The 22,879-nt window shown below is 36.9% G+C and overlaps 1 protein-coding gene across 1 annotated transcript in view; it reads right to left on the bottom strand.

The window, feature by feature from the left end:
- The window catches only part of LOC149298180 (AF4/FMR2 family member 2-like), a 142,314-nt gene that overhangs the window by 76,452 nt on the left and 42,983 nt on the right, over nt 1-22,879 (bottom strand). The window contains exon 4 of the mRNA XM_089487650.1: nt 3,573-3,617. Within this exon, the coding sequence (XP_089343776.1) occupies nt 3,573-3,617 (45 nt within the window). The remainder of the gene's footprint in view (nt 1-3,572; nt 3,618-22,879) is intronic.

Consider the following 22,879-nt stretch of genomic DNA (forward strand, 5'->3'; position numbering starts at 1 on the left):
TTCACTTGCGTGTTATTCACTTCACCTGTCAGTGGCCATAATGTTACGGCTGATCTGGGTGTATATAAAAAATATATGTATATAATGTATATGTAATTCTTTTATGGGGTTGTAACATTGTAATAACTTAGGGTGGCAATTAGCCGCATATGTTCGCTGAGCAAGAGTGGGAAAGATTCTCAAATAAGTTTAAAAATAGCTTATCTATCGTCTGTATCCACGAACTCTTAAAACTGAGTTAATGTTTTTTTCTCTCAACTGTTAGATGATGATTGCATGAAGTCGGAAGGCACATTATGTTCTGCAATAGGGAATGTTTTTCCCTTTTTGAATTCCACCGACCTATTAGTTAGCATAACTGTGGTTTTAGCTTGTGAATTAAATCATATTCTCTGCAGTTCAATTTATTAATCACTGTTATTTCAAGCTAAGAAATTAGTATGATTGTGTATAATTATATATAATTTAAATAGTGCAACATGTTTTGAAGAAAACTATGACACAGAGCAAAGAGTCTTTAGCCATATATTGAGGGCACTGTTGATGCACTGCATTCTGGAAATAATTTATTAAAGATTTATGTAGGGGTTTAATTACTTAACATTATTTTCCTCTGCCATTCCTTAGGCTTGCGGAGAATTGGCACATGTTGCTCCTGTGTTTGTTTATAAAGAGACACTTGAGAAATAAGAGTTTATATAAACAGAATTTGCAGGCAGATTGTTGTCAAAATGACCCGGTGGATTAATACTGAGATAATAGAAATGTCTTTAAATGAGAGAGAATGGCAAATGTTCTAGTAAAAAAACAAAAATTGCACCATTAACAAAGCAGAATGAAGAAACCTTGCAGAAAGAGAATCTTGCAAAGGCTTGACCCTAGACAATGCATAGAGATTAAATGTGAATCTGGATAAAATAATTAATAAGGAGATAAAATATTTAAAGATTTCATCCCATTCCAACCCAACTACAATGAAATGTTTTTCTTGGCAGGTAAATTCAGTAAGGTTGTTAGTCAACTATAGAGGTAACTTGACTGACTGCTTAATCCCAAAGATATATAACGGAATTAAGGTTATTGTACTGTGCAGCCACACGAGGGAGAAGCCCTTCCCCAAACTAGTTCCACAAAGTTGGAAGCATACATTTTCTTTAAAATGTCACTGAGCCTAGCCCAAACCCTCAAAAATCACCCCATAACCTTATCCCTCCTCCACCAAACTCTACAGTAGACACTATGCGTTCCGGTAGGCGGTGTTTTCCTGGCATTTAACAAACCCAGATTCTGATGCTGATGTTGCTTCTAGAGGTAGGCTGGAACTCTGTATTAAGTGATGCTACAGTGGACAGGCAAATGTTACTAGCTACATGCTTCAGCAGTCGGCAGCCCCGCTCTGTGCTGTTATTGTGAAGTAGAAGCATCCAAGTGCAACAACAGCTTAGCCACAAAGTGGTAGACCACACATACTCTGCATGGTGTCTACATACATTAGGTCATATAGTGTATATGCAGTGATGTATTTAAAAACTAACCACCGGGAGAGCATCTTAGATCTGCCATGCTTATTCATAAAGGTAATGTGGCTTGAAGTGGCCATTCTGGGTATTTTCTGATCAGGGTCTGATCAATGGTTATTTCTGAATTAATGTTTTCGAATATTGCTATTGTTAGGACATACTGCTTTAAATGGATACATTGCTGTACACGCACCATACTATTTATCTTAAACATACATTTTACGTGTCCTTCTCTTCATACCAAACCCTTCCTACCCCCTTTCCTTCCTTGATGGCTAACTTTTCCAAAAGCTCAGAATGTTTGGTGGCTAGAACTTCATATTAACATAAAACTCAATTTTCCGGTCATGCTTTTCAAGTTTATGGACTTTTGTTATTTAAATAACCTTGCTAATATTGGTACTTATATAAATACAAGTATTGGGTAATGTAAAAGTTTCTCGTGAGTGTTTATTTAATACGTAACGGCATACAGCAACATCTTGCAATGAATTGAATTGAATCTCATCCATTGTTTATAGTGCAGAAAAGTGATTAACTTAATCACTTTAACTCTTTTTTTCTTCTATGCACTTAAAAGTACCAATTCTGTTACAGCTCAAAATATGTTTAAAATGTACACTGCATGATTAGGATTTCAACAACAGACACATTCTTTATGGATTTAACAGACAGCACTGTGTAAAATACATGAAAGTGCCTCTCTAATGTTTGATGTTGAAATAAAGAGAACATCACCTTGTCTATTAAATTGTCTTCAAATCCTTAATAGCTTTCACTGTCCTGACTCTGACATGTGAAAAGCATCCATTTTCCAGCCTCCAGCTTCATGTCATTAGGCTTATTGACAAACGGCTTAGTAACCGTCTGTTCCAACAATGCACGCCATTGTACTACCAAAAATGTGTTTGCAAAGGAAAAAAAATCTAAATGCTACCAGATTTGAGATAAACCGTAGTTTTCCATCACTGTGGCTAACGACTCATGACAGAAATAGTTATAGTTTACGAAGATCTCTCCCTCTCTAGACAACAAACACATATATATATATATATATATATATATATATATATATATATATATACACACACTGACACACACACACACACACATATATATATATATTTATATATATGCATAAAGCAACTTCACAAATAAATAGAAAAAGCATGTACCATTTAATATATACAATAATTTATTTATTTACTTATCTATTTAAAACTCTCTTCTTTTACTTTGTCTAATGACAGCATAATGTTGCTGGGTTGCTAAGTTACAGCTATTTGACATCATCTCCTCCCCAATGTGTTCTTTCCTTTTTGACAGGTCCACATGATTCACTAGCCTCTTTGACTCGTTACTCATTTTTCCAGTGACGTCTGTATTATGATTTTAAATTCACATCGAGTACACTACTTCTTTCCTAACCGACCTCCCCCCTCCCCCATGACATCTTGAATCCATATGAAAATATGTAAAATGGTTGTCAGCTAAGTGAATTAGTAACCTCTACACGCAGTTTATCTTTTTATATTACAGTTACAAGAGTAACATTTAGAATCTCACATTGGACAGGGATATATATATATATAAGAGTTTATATGTTGGCTAATACAAATAGGATGTAAAATACATGAATGTACAGGTTGCTCTGTATGCTTCTGTTTTATTGGGGAAAGTCTGCACACAACACGATTTTATCTGCAAATACAATATCTTTCATTTTTTCTAGATAGCTCAGAAGAGAACACTCTTACTTAACAATGAAATGTGTGATGGGGAACCTTGAAGCAGGAAGCTGGAGTACGGTGATGGAAATAATTCTTCAACTAAAGTCAGTTGTTTTTGATATATTGAATTTTGAGACATATTACTCTTTGTATTATATTGATATTTTTTTGGCCATACGTACAAGTGCTGTCAAAAAGAGCCTCGCTACCCACTGTAAATCAGCAGAACCGTTTCTTTGAATCAAGACTGACATGGAATCCATATAACAACCAATTTTACAAGAACTTCAGACAATAATCAATCACTGACTTTTATACTCACCCGTAAGATTTCTTCAACACAGCTGGCATCATTTGGAAGACTGACCTAGATAAGAGAAAATACTGTTAATCAATGGACACAAAAGTGCTAGAAATAAGGAAGAAAGTAAAAGCTACATTGGTGATGTAAATATGTTGATATCAGTATGATTCTCGAAGCAAGTCTGCTTTATATAAATGTGACATCGACTCGTAAACCCCAAGCTACAACGACTCATCCCCAATTAGACTTAAGAACCGTTTACGATCAAGTCACATATTGGGCGGCCGTTAATGGCAAACGGAAAAATTATTTTGGGATTGTCTGATGACAGTTGCCCTTTATGTTTAGTGAATTTAACGTTTTAGTCATTGCAAATGTTGTCATTGGCAATTAAGTAGAACTGTATCCAGGTTTTCATGTTTTGAGGCTCTGCAATCAGTTCTCTTTCCGCTTCGTAGGTTTGAGCATTTTGTTAAAATGACCAACTAATCATACTTTTCCCCCACTTGTTTGTACAGTATTTAGCTTTGTTTGGCTTCAGACTTTTATCTAATTTTTTTGTTGACTGATTGTCAGCTAAGCGTAGTGACCACCTACATGTTAACTGAACACTTAGCTGTATGCTATTAGAAAGGTCACTTAATGGCCACTAACTTATTGTATTTTATCATCGCCTTGTATCTTGTGCACGAATGTCCGTGTATAAGCCTTTATTGACTGTTTTAACTTGATGTACGAACTTGTACGAAGACATTAGACTCCAGAACGACTTGATAAAATCTCGGCTAAAGGTTTGCCTATTTTAACAACCAGACCATTAGGTGCCAAGTTTTTGCCAAGTTTGGCCATGATTATTTCCTCGTATGTGGAATTAAGAACAGCCCAAGTTGCACGTCAGAAACATTCCTCTACAGAAACTATGGACTGACCTCAAGATGCTTCAAATAACTTGCCAATTTCATGAACCTGCCTCAAAATGAAAACATTACATAATTGCATATATGTTTTTAACCATGGTTCAGTACTTCTTCATATATATTTAGTAATACCTGTAAGCTACATTTTGTGACGGGATTCTTGAAGTGCAATTCTAACCCTTTCCTAACATCCTTATTTCTGAATTATATATAAAAGTACATGTTAGAAGATTTAAAAATAATACAATAGAAACAGCAGTTCACGTGCCTAAGAGTCCGGTAACATATTCACAAATTAGATAAAAGCCTATGCATCAAAAATACGTACTTTTAAAGATATGCACTTCAATGGAAAATCTAGGTATCATTTAACCAGCTGTGAAAGACAAAGAAGTCTAATGTAGATTCTTGTAGAAACTCTTATTGTCAGATGTTTTTGATATTTTTAAGATTGCTATATAGTGTGACAAAACTCTGTAGCTGAGGGCCATAAATGTCACTTCCAAGGATCATAAGCACAGTCTTCTAGGGCAATAAGGCTCAGAAACACTGAATTTCAGCAGACCATGCTTTTTCTTTACAGGTGTACAAAAAAATATCACAAAACAAAATCGTAAAAAAAAAAGAAAGCCTAGCTTCAATTGGAGCCCTCTCTGTCTATACATTGCTGGCCCAGGTTAACCAGCCTTAACATCCACTACCTTTAACTACCCTGCTAGGACCAGTTAAGCCAGGGTCTTGAAAACCTTCTCCAAACAAAACACCCAGGTCCAGGCAGGTAATGCCTTTCCTTGTCCTTGGAGTACAGGGAAACCTGACCTCAACCTCTCCCTTCCACGGTCTCTTTGATTGTGAGGCTTCAGGGGCTCAAGCGTCCAGCACCCATACCAGATGAGGCTTCACTGAATCCTACTGACATCCAGTCTCTTACAAAAACTGGATTTAAAACATTGGCCCACCCTGCACTCCAAATGCTCCACATATAATTTGCACAAAATCAACATGATACATCCCCCCCCTTTTTAGGTGTCACAATAGGTAATGATAAGAAGGAAACTGATAAGAAAAATATCAACTTAGGTATCACCAGATCGAATTAATATTTTATGTATATACATTATAATAAACACTGCAATATGCTCAAATCTAACAATAATCCTTAGAAAAGACGAAGATCAAAGAAGGAAAATGGGACAGAGAAATGTTCTTGGTAAAGAGGAATAAATGGTTTCAAGCACAAATTAATAAACTTCAGCTACTTTGAAGGATTTCTAAGACAGGAGACAGGACCTGTCTACTTGCTATTGTCAATCATTTCCATCTATTAGTCACAAAATATGTTGGGGGGTTTTTTCTGGAGGAAAATTATGGAACACAAAAAATCAAAAGATACATCTGCTTCCCCTGAATAAAAATTTACAAATTAATGAAAAAAAAAGAAAGATCAGTTCAATCGCAGCATAGTCTTTGTGGAGGATTAGAGGCCACATTTTAAGGGGTCTTTGAAATAGTAAGAACAAACCCGAGCTTTTCCTTATGTTGCCTTTTTGGTCTATTTTCTACTGTATTCATACAAGCATGATTGAAGAAAAGTTAATATTACATGAACATCTGAGAAGTCCTGTGGTAATTTAATTTCAATCAAAAGAAAATAAATTCAGTATGGTTACATGGAAGACTGCTCTCATCAAATTTTATTCTAATCTCTCAATCCCTTTGCATCACATACTCTCCACTTTGACTTAAATTGGTGCTTACTGACAAATGTTAATCAAGTGATTTTATGTCTAACTACTTGTAAATATAAAACATTATCCCATTGATACATAAAATAAAATATGTAGAGTGCTGTAGATTGAATGTTTTTTTTAAAAAAATACTTTTTTACAGATCAGCTAGGTTTATATTATATTAGTAACAACCAAATAAAAAGTGTAAACTGTGGCAAGTAGAACTAGAAGAAAGAAAAACTATCATTCAACGTATTGTTGAGTTCTCCCCCAGGATAAAATGAGGACATTTGCCACGTCTCTATTAAAAGGGGTAAACATAAGGTGACGGTGTGCTGTTCTTAACAGAGGGCACCGGAACCCTAGTCTCTTTCTTCAGGGGCTATGGTCCCTAAACGTGACATGTAGAACCTTCTTTCCTTTCCTGGTAGAACCAAGTCAGGGCTGGATTAGCCTTTCAAATGCTTGGCAATACTACAAGTTCACCCAACCTGTAGACCATGGTTAAATTGCAGTGCTTGTATATGAATATCACATTCTCTCTTTTAAGAGAAATAAACATATAATAACATGTAAAGTGACCTTTTTGGTATTCGTGGTGCTATTTTTTATTGCTTAATCCAAGATTTAATGAGAAATGAAATTGGATAATTATATCAAGACAAAAACTGTACACAAATCCATCTCTGGAATTGTTGGATTGTTATATAAAGTTAATAACAATAATAATGATTTTTCTAAAAAAATATACAGTATATATATATATATATATATATATATATATATGTGTGTGTGTCAGGTACATCTATTGTGTACCCAGAAGCCTCTTTCCATCCAGCTGGGGGGTGGAGCTAGTAAAGGGATTGGTGCTGGAGAATGACAAATAGACAATAAGTGGTTGGAGATGTGTAGAGCATTAGTACAAAATGGACAAAAAGTAGATCTAATGCTTTCTCACCTCTGGTGAAATTGTACTCAATATGCACCACTAAATAAAAACTCACATAGCTTTCAGAATTTTGTCTCGAATGAAACTGCATTTGTATTGCATAGTAAATGGAAAATTGAAGAACACACACAGAGAATTGCAGCTTATGGCGTCTAACAGAATGTCAATTAATCTTCACAGCACTCAGTGTGCAGCATCATGAACTGCCTAAAACAGAATCACAATTAATATTTCAAGAAAATGAAAATGAGTAGTACAGACAGACACCATGTAAACTATAGATATTTGTATGCAAATAATAAGAACCCGACAACTGTGTCTTTTTAAATGTTTGGTATGATACATTATACAGAAAAAAGGTTTTTGGATGACATTACGTATAACCCCAACAGTATTTTTTTCGTATTTTGCACAAATAGAAAGTTAATACGGTATCCAATGCCATAACATGATATATTAATGTATTCAACCGGGACACAATTTGCCGAACCTTTAGTACGCCAATCCAAACACATAAAATGAATACGCAAATAATTAGACTATGTATCAGCTAAAATACTCAGATAACCTATATCTCACATGGTTGTCCAAGTGCTTGGAGAACCATGTCTTACTTTTAGATGGAGTCAGCAAGGGTAACCAAGTTTTTTCTGCAGTGGGACACTTGTGTGCAAGGGCTGCACTCTATTTTCATTGAGAGTAAATATACAACATTATAAACATTATATGGTGAGCCAGACACAGTCAGAGGGTACAGCATGACTCTTATCATTATATAGTGATCCAGACATAGATGGTGGTAAAGCTTGACTCCTACCATTAAATAGTGAACCAGACACAGACGGTGGTGCAGCATAACTCCCATCATTTTATTTTTTATTCTCTCGCTCTTACTCACACTCTCTCTCACACATCCCTTTTGCAGAAGTGCTCTGGGATGTAGGGAGACTCAGCTGACACAGACTTCACCCCTCGCGCTCGCCCACCTGCCTGATGGACCTCTGCTACTTAGGATGCCTGGTTGGAGGTGCAGTTACCGCTGCAGATCTCATATGAGGATCACAGCCTGATGTCTTGCGGGCCATATTTGCCCCGTGGGCAGCTTGTTGGACACCCCTGTGCAACAGACATAGTAAAACAACTACTGCCCTGCAATTATATAAGTTAACTTCACCAACTAAACAAAGAGACATGAATGAAGAGTCATATTTCCACTTACATATACTTGATTCTCCAGCAGTCAAGTGTGAGTTCAGTGTGCAAGTACACGTCACTTGGCATTAGAGAACGTATACGCGTTGGACAAGTTGTGTAAGTTTGCTGCTGCAAACTCATATTTTCTCATGTACACATATTAGTGAACAGATCTCTGTGCTGGCTTGGGGTCATGAGAGCTGCAGCCCAGTCACTGTATCTATACCAGAAGCTGGCCTGCCAATGTAGCCCACACACAGAACATAAAGTAGTTTATTTTTCCACACTGCACCAGCTTTATCATAGCACGGACACCTGATTTTCTTTCACCAATGACCTTTGAAATCTGTCACACGAGACATATTTTCTCTCTCTCGATGCATCACAAAGTCTCTGAAATTCGGTGCTAAAGCATTAATCCATATCACTACACAGTCCTTGAAATTATAATTCAAAGATCAACTTACTTTAGCATTTTCTGCCAAAGTTCTCTTGGCAGCCACGGGGCACAAAGTCATATTCCCGTCTCCAACTGAAATCATTTTTAGGGTTAAATAGCTATTCAGAAGGTTTTATTCATTCACTTTCTGTGAGTCCTGCTCTCTTCAGGTTGAGATTTTGACATCTCGTTACCTAAAGAGGTTGATGAACCACTGAGCTCATTCTAGTGAGGAAGAGAAACTTACATATTAAGAGTCTGTAAACATTCAAAATTCCTTTCCGCGTGGTTATTTCTGAAATATAGGGGGAATAATCCTGCATTGATCGTTCCGTTAGTGTTAAAATGATTATAGGGGTATAATTTTGTCCATATCATCAATTTATTTTTAGTGTTATTGTCACTTAGATACCATTTCAATATCTTTTTGCAGTCACCTCTGTTTTTTGATAGACACATATTGCCATATTGTAAAACGTTCTTAAAACGAATACAATAATGTGTCACCATATGACTCCTTTAACCCCTTCGAGACAAAGGCTGATTTTACTTTTTGTACCCTTTGTGACAATGGCCTTTTTAACATTTCTGCGCTGCTTGTGTTTAGCTGTAATTTTCTTCTTTCCCGTTTACTGAACCCACACACATTAGATATTGTTTTTTTCAGGACAAGAAGGGCTTTCTTTAGATGACATTGTTTTGATTGTATCATATTATTTACTATTAAAAAAATTATAAAATATGGTGAAAAATTTAGAAAAAAATGACTGTTTCTAACTTTTAGTTGAAAAATCTTTTACTCATCTATAAAAGGTAATAAAAAAACCTGCTAAATAGATTCTACTATTTGTCCTGAGTTTAGAAATACCCAATGTTTTTATGTTTTTTTGCTTTTTTCTACCCATTATGGGGCAATAAGTACAGGTAGCGTTTTGCTATTTCAAAGCCATTTTTTCCAAATCTGGTAATTCTTCCCCCCATGTGCCATTTCGGGTATCTTTGAACCCGGCCAATGCAATTTACCCCATCAAGTCATATATTTTTGAAAACTAGACAGCCCAGGGTATTCCAAATGCTAGTATTTTAACTCTTTCCATGCACCATATCTACCACCAGTCTTTGTCAAACTTTATGGTAGTCATTTTTTTGCATTTGTTTTGTCATACACATTTTACTTCAGGTATGAATTAAAATGTTCTAGTTTATGTCACTATCACAAAACACCCCAATATGTGTTCAGCAACATCTCCTGAGCGCAGCGATACCCCACATGAATGATTTTGCCTGGCTGTTTGGGGGCAAAAGGGCCACATTTGGGGCATGCGCATTTTTCAATGTTGAACTTTGGCATTTGGGGATCCACTGCCCATGCCCTATTTGGTACATCTTTGAGCCGGGCCATTTCAGTGTGCCCAATAAACCCATATATTTTTGAAAACTAGACACCCCAGGGTATTTCAAATGCTAGTATTTTAACTCTTTCCATGCACCATATCTACCACCAGTCTTTGTCAAACTTTGTGGTAGTCATTTTTTTGCATTTGGTTTTCCACACACATTTTAATTCAGGTATGAATTAAAATGTTCTCGTATATGTCACTATCACAAAACACCCCAATATGTGTTCAGCAACATCTCCTGAGTACAGCGATACCTCACATGAATGATTTTGCCTGGCTGTTTTGGGGCACAAGGGCCACATTTGGGGCATGCGCTTTTTTCAATGTTGAACTTTGGCATTTGGGATCCACTGCCCATGCCCTATTTGGTACATCTTTGAGCCAGGCCATTTCAGTGTGCCCAACAAAACCATATATTTTTCAAAACTAGACACCACAGGGTATTTTAAATGCTGGTATTTTAACTCTTTGCATGCACATATTTTACCACCAGCATTTTTTCAAAGTTTGCAGTAATATTTTTGTGTGTGTATTTTTCCCACACACACCTACTTTATGTATGAATTTACAGCTCCTGGTATATGCCGCTGTCACACGACACCCCATAATGTGTTCAGCAACATCTCCTGAGTACAGTGATACCCCACATGCATGGGTGTGTCATTTTTTGGGGGAACTAAAAGGCCACATTTGGTACGTGTGCATTTTTCTAATTGGAAATTAGATGTGTGGCCATCCTTCCCCCCGTGTTAATTGGGACGTTGTTGAACCTGGCCCATTCAATTTACCCCATCAAATCATACATTTTTTAAAAGTAGACACCCCACGGGCATTTAATATGCCAGTATTTTAACTCTTTCCATGCGAGAATTGTTTTAAGCTAATATGCTAATTTTAGGACTTGCTCACAAAAATATATTTTTTATATATATATATATTTTTTTTTTATTTTTTTTTTAAAAAAATTTAACTTTTTTTCAACTTGGAGGTTCCCCTGATAGTGACATCAGTGGGAAATGATTTTTACATTTTACTGTTTTTTTACTATTTTTTTCTAATTATTATTAATTTTATTTTATTTTTTAATTTATTTTTACTAATCACACTGTGATTAGAAAGCTGGGCTCCATTGACTTGCATGGTGAATGCAGTACCTGTATTCAACCTGCAAGTGGAGCCAAAGTTCTCTAGATGGTCTGGACTATCTAGCGAACTTTTAAAATTTGTGGTTCCTGTTACAGGACGGCGGCCATCTTCCTTGATGGCGAAGATTGCCGGCAGCTGCGGCTGTGACCGCTCTCCGGAGCGGTCACAGCCCATCAAAAGGTTAGTGTTTGGTGTCGCTGGATGCCTCCTGATCGAGGCATTCCAGCGACACCATTTAAGTTTAGGAGGCGATCGTCGATCGCCTCCTAAACGCTTTTAAAACGGGCGTCCGCCGCCATACAAAGTATGGCGGATGTTGACGCCCCGTGGAGGGGCCAGAGATGGCCCCTTCGTGCCGATCGCGGCGTTGCTGAATGCCTCGAGGTCGAGGCATTCAGCAACGCTTTTTGGGTGCAGAAAGCGATAGTAGATCGCTTTCTGCACCCGTTTAAAAGACGTGCCGGTCCTGGCACGTCAATTGTCGTAAAGCACATGCTTTTCCGTGCCGTGCCAGGACCGGCAATTGTCATTAAGGGGTTAAGCAGCGATTTTTAATGAAACCTAGGGTTTTATAGCCAAGACAATTAATGTTTCTTATCTAAATAAATACTGCGCCTTTAAACATTAAAATACGTAAAGGGGTAAAACAAAGTACTTGAGGGGGGTTTATTTTAGAGGAGAAACAATAGAACACAAAGTCAATCTAAAACTAGTGGGTCAGAGGCTCAGATGTAAAGTAAGGAAGGTTTACTTTACTGAGAGGGTGGTAGATAAGTGAAACGGCCTCCCAGCAGAAGTGATAGAGATAATAATAATCCAGTGGGATTGGCATATGGCTGAATCTAAGTAAAGGACTGATTAAGGTCTGAGTCTATACAGCAAGAAATACAGGCAAACTAAATGGGCCAAAGCTGTCAAATTCCACGTTTCTACCTTAAAGTTGCTTGCGTTCCCCAAAAAAAGCCATATAGTAGAGGAGACATGTCAGCCCATTCATTGGTCGCTTTCTTTTTTATACACATTTTATATTATTATGTTATTTAGTATAATATATTAATATATATATTTTATTATATTCACATAAATTTTTTTATTGGTATCTATTAAACATATCTGTTCTTCATTTCATCAGGAAAAAAAAAAAAAAAAGTAGAGAGCGGACGTGATAAGAGATGTAACGTTACAAGCTGTTTTAATTTCCATATCAATTCGACAAACACATGTTCAAGAACCCATCTGGCTCTTTTTTATCTCGATGCCCTGTGCCCCTCTAATGAACCTGCTTATGAATACTATGCAAACTCCATAAACACACCGTTTAAATTATCATTAAGGTGCAACGTCTAAGGTAAATATGGATTGGTAATTATTTGCTCTTTCCAGTTTATATGGCATTTCTTTATTCGCTTGTTTATTACGGAGTCATAATCTCAGCGTTGGTTTTGAGAGCAAGTAAATCAAAGCAAATCAGAAGAATATGACAGCAATTAGCATTTATTACGCACTTATTAATCTTGAAGAACATTTTCTCATCTGGCAGGAAAGAGGCCATGGTTTATTCCTGACACTCAGCTTTAAACTCCTTCCTATGATGAATGGAGTGTATAATTGGGAGATAACTCTTTCTAATTTAATACTTTATGAATAAAGTTGCCAGAAATGCACAAATGGTTTTGAGAAGGTAGTCAATTAAATACACCAGTGTTTGCGTTTTTTTTGTCTTTGCATTGTGAAAGAAAGAAAATAACAGAGAGAATGTGTATACAAAAACATTATTGCTGTAAATAATACCAGAGCCATCTAATTTATAAGCAAAAGTTTCATATCTATTAAAATAACATGTTTGTACATTTTTCCAGAAGCTCTTGTGGCTCACTAAATACCCCAAACATCTGGGGTGCTTGTAGTCCCTGTGATATAAAGGCTGGTAGATAAAGGAAACAGCATCCCAGCAGAAGTGGTAGAGGCTAATGCGGCGAGGGATAAACATGCATGGGATCTTTCATCCATGCCATAGTAGTAGCAGTGAAATGTATTCTGTTACACTGGATAAATCCAAAATCTCCCTTTCTCCAGGACGAATATGGTATTACATTTTATCCAGGTAGAATGGATCGATTCATTAGCAGACAGAGAAAGAGAGACGAAGATCAGTTCTTTTCAACTGGAAATTAGGGCTCTACATAACCCTTCATTTCTGAAGGACTAACAGACATCAAATAAGTATTGGGTTTATGACCGCTGGTCGAGATACTTCCGGTTCCATGTAGCCAAAGAGGCAGTGAAACGTCCAGTGATACTTCTTGGTGCGGAAGGGGGTTCCTAGAGCGTACTATTATAGAGGGAGGAGGCAACAGCCTCCTAGTCCTTGGCTTGGGGCTATCTTGGGTTTGAAGTTATAAGAGGAGATAAAGAGGGTCACCAAGAGATTTTAATTGTATTGGGAACATAGACGTAGTGCTTTGCTACAGCTCTGATATTAAGGAGTGTCTCTGGATGGGGAAAAATTTTTCTTCTCTGCCGTCAAATTCTATGCTTCTGTATCTATGATAAGGTGGAAATCAATCACAGATTGCTGCATTTACATCAATGCCCTAAACAATATTGACCTGTATATGGGCCCCAAAAAAGATCACCAATCACCACTTCTACGTTTCCTTCCCCTCCACTAATCCAATTACTCCTTGATCACAAGCAGGCTTAATAATATTTGAGTGTCCCCAGGAGGGTATGGAAGACCATAGAAGGCTTAGTCTACAAACTCAGTCTATAAACCGTCTTTATGTAGCCACAGTACTACCCTATGGCTTTACAAATAACGAGCTCCCTAAATAATCAGAATATCGGACAGGAAATCCAGCAAGCGGGACATGAGCCCGGATGTCATTAATGTTCCATTGGTTAATTATGTTGCCAAGTATATAAGGGACAGTTGCTGTGGACCCCTGTGAAGATGTTATGCAGAAGGCAGCTGGACATTTTAATGTGATAAATACACATCTATCAACAACCTGTGCCTTTCTGTCTCTATCTCTGTAAATATGCATAGATTGATATATATATATATATATATATATATATACACATATATATGAAATATAAGCGGGATAAGAATCTATTGATTTGTAGCATGTATTTAATATAATTTCAACCATGAGAGTTAAATATACAGAAGGAAGTGAAGCTGAACACCGAATGAAACAAAGAAGACCTAATTGCCATGCAAAGCACAGCATCCTTCAGATGTGATGAGAAACGTGGCCATATGAAAAGCTGGTCCTGGAGACATTTCTAAATATGACCACCCAAGCATAAAAAGAAGCATAATCTGGTTGTAGGGATGTATTGCGAATATCTGTTGTAAAACAAACACCCTTTAAAATCACACCTGACCTTTTGCTAAAGGCAAAAAAAATTAACAAATATGGGGTTTTTTATTTTAACAAAAAATCATGAAAATGCTTAAAAAAAGCCATGGATCTGGCTTAAACTTAGCTTGATTATTTAAATTATCCTAAATAGGAATAGGGGGTTCTTTGCCAAACATTAGCTATGTGACAAAGCAGCAAAAGATCTGTTTAGACCCTGTAGACCCAGTGTTATAAAAAATGTGGCATGCTGTAATATTAATTTTAATGCATTTCAATTACCATGTTTTTTTCCAAAACAATTATGTTTTTTAATTGCTAATTATATTCCCTAATCATATTAACTTTGTGTCTGTGTATTTCTGTATAGCTTAATATATACAGAATATATATATATATATATATATATATATATATATATATATATATATATATATATATAAATGCAAATATAACAATATTTACTGATGTTTCCTTTTTTTCTTGTTTTTATGTTAATAAAAGGCTCAATATAATCTATTATCTAGATCCTTTTACATGTAATACAAGCATCATTGATGGCTGCTATGATACATTACTGTTTGAGGAATTCTTTGATGTTAGAGTGTGGTATTGTAGCGATGACCTCTCTGTCATCATTCCTTCTTTGCAAGACACAGGCAACATGTAACTGCAATGTAAATGTTCTCCGCGTTGCTTGGGAATATTATGGATATCCCCACGCAGATTTCAATCATAGTTTACACATCCTTTGCAGATGTGCATCAAAATGTTAATTTACAGAGTTAATTTACATTCACAAACAGATCTGAGGATGACATTCATAGATATGAATGAGTAAAATAACATTCCTCAGTGAAACCTGAACAGTATTAAAATTGCTGCTATAAAATAAAGACCCCATTCTGATGAGTTTTTCTCTCAGTTTTTCCTGATAATAATGCAGAAGATTCTGTAAATAGCTTATACCGTTCCTAGAATCCAAGGTTTTCATAAACCAATGACTGGCAGACGATATTATTAAAATAATCAGCGACATCATCAAGCCATCTTTACCACCTTACATGCAAATAGTCGGGACAAGTGTCTTTATCTATGGTATGTGGACCTCAGATGATACTTCTGGCATGGCTGGTCCACGTTAATTTCTACAATTCCTGATAACTGTTTGTAAAGATAGCTGCTATTAGTTTATTTAATGCTAAACACTGAATGTTATTAAGAGTATTTGACAAGTAAAACCCTTTACTAGTGGTACTCAGGGTTGGCCCCTGCCTTAGATAATCTCCAAACTCCCATGAGTGGGACAAAAGTCCAATTTACAGATTTCCACAGATTTCACAGATAACTAAAATATTTACTTGAAGCAATAGGTAGCTAAAGGGTATGGTCCTACTTGTTTGGTGAACCACAACATCCATAATATGTATTCTTAGATTTTGAGGGCAACCTTTATAACATACCATTATTTGGTTAACTAGTCTTGGTTTCAAACAAAGTTGTATGCGACTTTCTCCACTCTGGTCACTTTGAGCGCCAGGGGATACGTTAGTCATTCAAGTTCCCCATACATCCACTATGTTCATTGCATCCTCATCCCACCACAGTCACTTAGCTTCCATATGATATCAAACAAGGTGGACATCTCAAAAGAATACAGTGAAAATATATACACACATGCACCAATAACCTAATCATCAAGTATATGGTATTGTGAAGCACCTTCTCTACACTCTGTATGAAGGATTGTGAACCAAGAGACCTGGTTTAGGACTATGCATTGTAAAGTAAAAAGATCAAGTTTATTTTCCCTGCAAAAAGGGCAATTTGACCTTTGTAATGTATAGTTAATATGGTGAGATGAAATGATTCTACCTATCAAGTGCCCTTGGCTTGCCTGGGAACTTTCTAAATGAACCCAGTTTAAGACATTTAAATATTAACCCTCTAATAGTACCATAGAGTTACAATAATTAGTAATAAGCTAATCAAAGTGTTCTATTACTACCCAGATACTCTAGCAGTAATATGACAAAGTATCGGTTGGGGGGCTCAGATTGAATGAACTACGAAAGATTCAGCTCCAGACCGCATAACCCTGAGAATTGGTCTTTTACCCAAAGATCTTAAAATTGGTTAAAAAAAGCTAGCTTCGGTGATATGCCAGTTATGGTTCTTGGGACCAAGATTCTGAAAGTATCAGACTGCTGGAAAACAGGACTGTTCATAAATATCCCAGTTGAGATTTCTGATTGTTAAAACATTAGAGCAAAGCTGGATTGATTTTTGCGTATATCAAAGAAACTTTGAAAGGGTAACAATGAGAAAAATTGCCTGTCTTGATAGAATGGGTTTTCTGACCTACACGGAGCTACATTAAAGGGTGTAATTTAATGCAATCTAACTAAATTAATGCCAATTAGACAGGTTAAATTAAATGGCATGCCACAAATACACTGTATGCTAAATACATTACTGACAGTGAGCTCTCTAATACTTTTACGATCTCCTGAGAATTACGCTTTCCCAACAAGATCAATTTTCACTGCTTTTTTAATTAATTTATTTTTTAATAGAACTTAATAAAATCACACAGGGCGGACTTCTGCCATATTTACTTTCTCCTAGTATATTTCATCAATGTAGAAGAAAGAATCTCTATAGACATTGCCAGGGGCAACATTAAGATGGGCGTTCCCCTATGGAAGAACTAAATTAAATAATGTATTTTTAATATAGTAACTTAACAAACCCCGATTAAAGTAACATTACTGTTCATCTACCTAAAACTCCATTTTAATTAATTTTAGTTTCCTATTTCATTACCATTTTTTAAATATCAACATCATCCACCTGCTATTGGCTAATACCCTCTACCCTTGTTTCCGTATTGGCTAGTAGTTTCTGGGCTCTGCAGTGAAGTTATGGCAAGTGAGTGTGACACTGATTTACTTTGAACCCTGAATACGATGAACAGCAGCGCTATGCATAGGTTAGTGTCAGCGGCTGCTAGGGGGCCCACTGACCAAGTGGGGATTCTAAGCAGCCCCTTAATCTTCTTATACGGTGGCGACACAAGTAGACATAGCAAGTGTCTGTTAAGGAATAATCAAAACAATGGTACTTAACACAAACAACTCATATCCTTTGTCAGACATTACATTGAAAACCCCCCTCTTTCTAGAACCATACAATCTTTCTTCATAACACTCTTAGCCAGCACTCTGCCATCTGAACAACCTCGACAGCTCATCCTGACTCGACCAACTCAACCTAGAAGTCTTCTCCTACTGTTTCACTTCCTCCTCAACCAACTCGCAAGAGCAGGGCCTCCTTCTCCTTTTTTTACCAGTTTGTTATTGTTTTTGATTTTTACATTTATCGTACGGATTCTGATTGTAAAGTGCTATAGAATCTACTGGTGCTATATAAATAAATATAATACAATGTAATGAAAAAACATCTAAAGCTATGCACTTTTGGTAAAGGGAACATCACTTAGGTTCAACAGAATCTACATAGGTTTTAATACCTCTTGTCTTATATAGGTTGGGTAAAAGCAGAGTACTAAAATAACTTGAAACAGTCAAATCTGGAAAGCCTTACCATGTACCGCTCTGCAGCTGGGCACACACCCACCTTCTGTACGCACAAAAAAGAAATGTGACTCATTTTCTACACATATTAATATAGGTAAAAACATAATCTTAGACAAATGAAAAAAGAAACACAGCTGCCTGGTGCCAATTGGGTGCTTACAATATATTCCACGTGTTACTTCTGAATGTGCGTTATACACTATAACTGTCTTCTTTTTTTGTTTTTTCTTTGTCCTACCAAATCTTCAGAAAAAAAAAGAAAGTGTAGTTCAGAATCAGACGAGAAGCCCCATTATTCTAACTGCTCTCAGAATCTGGCTGGCAAATGATTTATGTTCGAAGGGTTAATAGCAGACCTTTCATGCAGTTAATATCGGGCATAGCTCATCTCCTGGAAAGTAAAAATTTGTTCTATCCAGCAGACACAATTGACCACAGCGATAATCTGAAAAAGCATTCCAACGTTCTCTATCCAATGCAAGCATAAGTTTCACTGCCGATCAGTAGCATATAGTCAAATTTACTCTGCGGAGATAAATTACCCACTTCTCCACCTTAATTTGTATGACACATCACTTGCAATGTCAGCCATTACCCCTGGGCGAGCGGGTAACCTTCATAATAATGACAGAGGTGAAAATATTTGGCTAACATTTTAAAATTAATCAAACCATACAACAAAACAAACAAGCCATGTATCATCTTAACACATTTGTTGAGGGTGCTACTAGGTTTACAATAAAACACTTAATGTAAAAAATGAAAACAAAGGAAATAGCGAATTTCTTTTTCATGGAATTATGAAAGATACGGACTGGCTTAGTACTAAAATCTCCAAACTTGGTAGAAATTGACTCTGAAAAAAACCTCGTCTTATAATCGAGCAAATACGGTAATTGTCCTTGGAAGATGCAGAAAACGTCTATTCACAAACGCACAGTATATTATACAAACCTCGTGGAAAGTATTTTATGAGGAAGGGTTTCCAAGAAACCATAATGTGATTAGTTCTTTTATCGTGACTGAATAATTATTTGAAGAAGAAACAATCCCTTATCCAATGAGCATAACCAGAGATGCATGTGGGTATGTTGGAAAAAAGGTTAGATCAATTGATATTTTTAAATATTAATAGTGAGTAAACATCAGTAACCTATTATCTTCCTACTGTATGAACATCAAAACGTCCACTTACATTTAATAATCTTATTAAATGTAACTTTTTAGTACGACAAACATGTTTTTAATGCTATTTATAATAAGAAGCAGCAGTGCATACTGCATACTTTCCAATTACGCATGCAGAAAGTCAGGATAAGTGTCCTCTCTTATCATAATTATCTGCTTCTAATTTCAATTTTGGCTATGACTCTGCACTCACTGATGTAAATGTAAATGTTCCTGTCACACAGATTAATTTGATTTAAGTCTTCATTGTTCTAATTATGTACATGAATACTGCTAAATATGCAAGTTTCATTTTAAAACCTATCTGTATTATATCACTGTCCAAACTATTCTTTTGGTTTCCAACATTAGTAATTCAACCTATGTGTCCTAGGTTTGGCTGAACTGAAGTTTAAAAAAAAAAAATACACAAAAAACACAACACTTCAGATGATTACATTATACCTAGCAGCTGTTCTGACATGATGTTAATTCTCTAAAGAAGCGGAATTTTATATTATGTTACATTCTAACATAACGGCCTAGATAAACACAAGCTTGGTCAGAAAGTCACTTTGAAGTGCAAGACTGGGAGAGAAGTTGGTTATAAAAGCTGTGTGTTATGACAACTAATGGGAACACAGATGTGGCCTAGTTCATAGGCTGACCTATAATACTAAAACCATGTAATATGATGTGAGATATGTGTAGTATATGATCTTACCTGAAAATCCTTAAGATTTCTTAAGCTTTGGAAGCTTGCTCACTGGCCTTTGCTGTTGTGCATATACACAGGTAGTAGTGGTGGGATACATTTCAACACCTAGGTTCCATCCCCATGGCCATTCACACTCGAAAACCACCCATCAGCTACAACAACTAGCAGCCAGGGCTTGTACCATTTCTGGACCCATAGGCAGCAGCTTATTCTGGCCAAGGCGTAACAGGTATAGGCTCCTAAGTATCTCTTTTCTGCATTTCCATCTGAGGCAGATGACCAGGGTATGACCTTGTGTTTTGGCGCGCAACAAAGAAGGCACATGCGCACGAAAAAAGGATATTATAATAAGGAAGCCTTAACCTCAACAATGAAACAACAATTAGTAATCGACACATATATGATGGACAAAAAAATTCAGTTTGAGATTATATGATGACCTAAATCTTCTTTTGTTGCTATAGCTAGTACATACATTTTACATATTTAATCTATTTTTTTTAATTTAAACCATTACATACACTTAAGAATAATATATACCGTATTGGCTCGGATATAGGCCGCCCCCGTATATAGGCCGCACCCTAAAAGTTTGGTGCTTTTTTAAAGAAAACGTTTTTTTCTTTAAAAAAGCACCCAAAAAACATGCTGCCACTCTGTCTCCCCCCCCCCGAGATATGCTGCCACTATCCTCCTCCCTTCCCCGAGATATGCTGCCACTGTCCTCCTCCCCCCCCGAAATATGCTGCCACTGTCCCCCCCCGAGATATGCTGCCACTGTCGTCCCCCCCCGAGATATGCTGCCACTCTGCCCCCCCCACTTACCAGAGCAGACTCCCGGGTGTCTTGCGGGGCTTGCGGGGGACATCTACGCAATACGCGTATACAACTTGCGGTGCCGGCACTCAGTGGATGTGCCGGAACTGGAAGTTGTATACGCGTATTGCGTAGATGTCCCCCGCCGGCCCCGCAAGACACCCGGGAGTCTCCTCTGGTAAGTCTTGGGGGCAGAGGTAAAACGCATCGTGCGGACGGTCAACGGCTGCGGCGATGCGGGTAAACAACCTCCGCAGCCGGTGACCATCCGCACGATGCGCTTAGACAACCTCCCGTGCCGGCACCCCCCGTGGAAAGTGCTGGCAGGGGAGGCTGTCTGAGCGTATCAGAGAGTAGGATACGGGTCCCCTGCACCGCTGCGGGGATCTGTATCCTAACCCCGCTGCCTGCCCGGCGCTAGACCCCGAATATAGGCTGCACCCCCACTTTAAAGACTTAAAGTGGGGGGGAAAAGTGCGGCCTATATTCGAGCCAATACGGTATATGTAACATGTAATGTACTGTATATGTATGTGTAATATAGACACAAAACATTTATATACATCTCATACTATTTGTACGTGTAATATATAGCGACTCTTCAAGTCTCAAGCGAAAAAATATACTATGTGCAAGCTTTTAGGTACACAATTATTAACCCCCCATCGAAAAGAAATATAGAACAGAATGGGTAAGCGATAGGCAGAGAAGGTAGGATGCCACTAAATTGTTCCAGAATAAAGGTGCCCGGGACAGTACCTGAAAATGTGATCCGGGACACGTGGTCATCCTAGTTACAACAATGAGATGCCCTTAATTACATTACTGAAATTTCTTATGTGAGTTTGTAAGAACTGTAAAATGCAGCACAATTCTACCAAGCAGAACATTATCTATTGATTCGATGCCAAGGCTCTTCAAACAATTTCCATGTGACATTTTCCACTCCTAGAGGGAGCTCATATAAACCACCCAATGACCTGAGAAATGAAGACTTAGACACTTACCACTCACTGGCATTTAAACTCCTAACAAGATCAGTGCCAAGTGCCGTCTTAAGTTCTAACTCAACTGAACTATCTGGTTTGCACTTCACTACCGCTGATGAACGACTTGTTCTAAAATGTCACTGTTGTTATTCTTTTTTAAACAGTACTATTTAAAAATTAGCACCTTTTATATAATTGTTTTGTCAATATATTAAAATATTTAGTTATAAAAAAAAAATATTTACAGCTCTTTATTAAGTGGTAATGTTGTAATATAAATAAGAAAACTCAAAAAGTGGCTAAACACTGGGTTTAAACCAGAGCTGTTTTGGTCACACAAATTGACCCTTGTGACTTCTCAGGTCGGCTATACTTTTGCCTTAAATCAAACATGTCATTGTAAATTATTGTAGGTACAGTAATCCATCACTTGCTTTTGATTATATACCACCAGCTTTGTAATTTCTAAAGTAATACCCAAGACATGATACTTTGCTAAGCTCTCCATGAAACAACCCTGAGATGATTGGACATGTCAGGCCAAAATGTTCACATTAATGTGCTTTCACAAGGAAACATTCTTTTGTGATTCGTACAAAAGGACTATGAAAGACATTAAAACATATTTTATCAACCAAAGTTGGAAAAGTCATTGTGCTACTTTTTGTCTCAATGACAAAAAAGTGGGGAAAAAATCAGCAAAACATTAAAAAACAAACAACCAAAAACAAAAATGAGGCACATAAGTTTCACCACATTAACAACTGTCTCCAAATAGATATTGGAAAAAAACAACAAAAACAGTTTAGTTTTCATATATCATCTGTAGCAAGAATCTACAAAGGTGATTATAGAAGATATAACATATAGATAGAAAAATAGATACAATAACT

This window comes from Sceloporus occidentalis, unplaced genomic scaffold (assembly GCF_023333645.1).
Source record: "Sceloporus occidentalis isolate IW3139 unplaced genomic scaffold, rSceOcc1.0.p SCAF_34, whole genome shotgun sequence".
NCBI classification, from domain to species: Eukaryota; Metazoa; Chordata; class Lepidosauria; order Squamata; family Phrynosomatidae; genus Sceloporus; species Sceloporus occidentalis.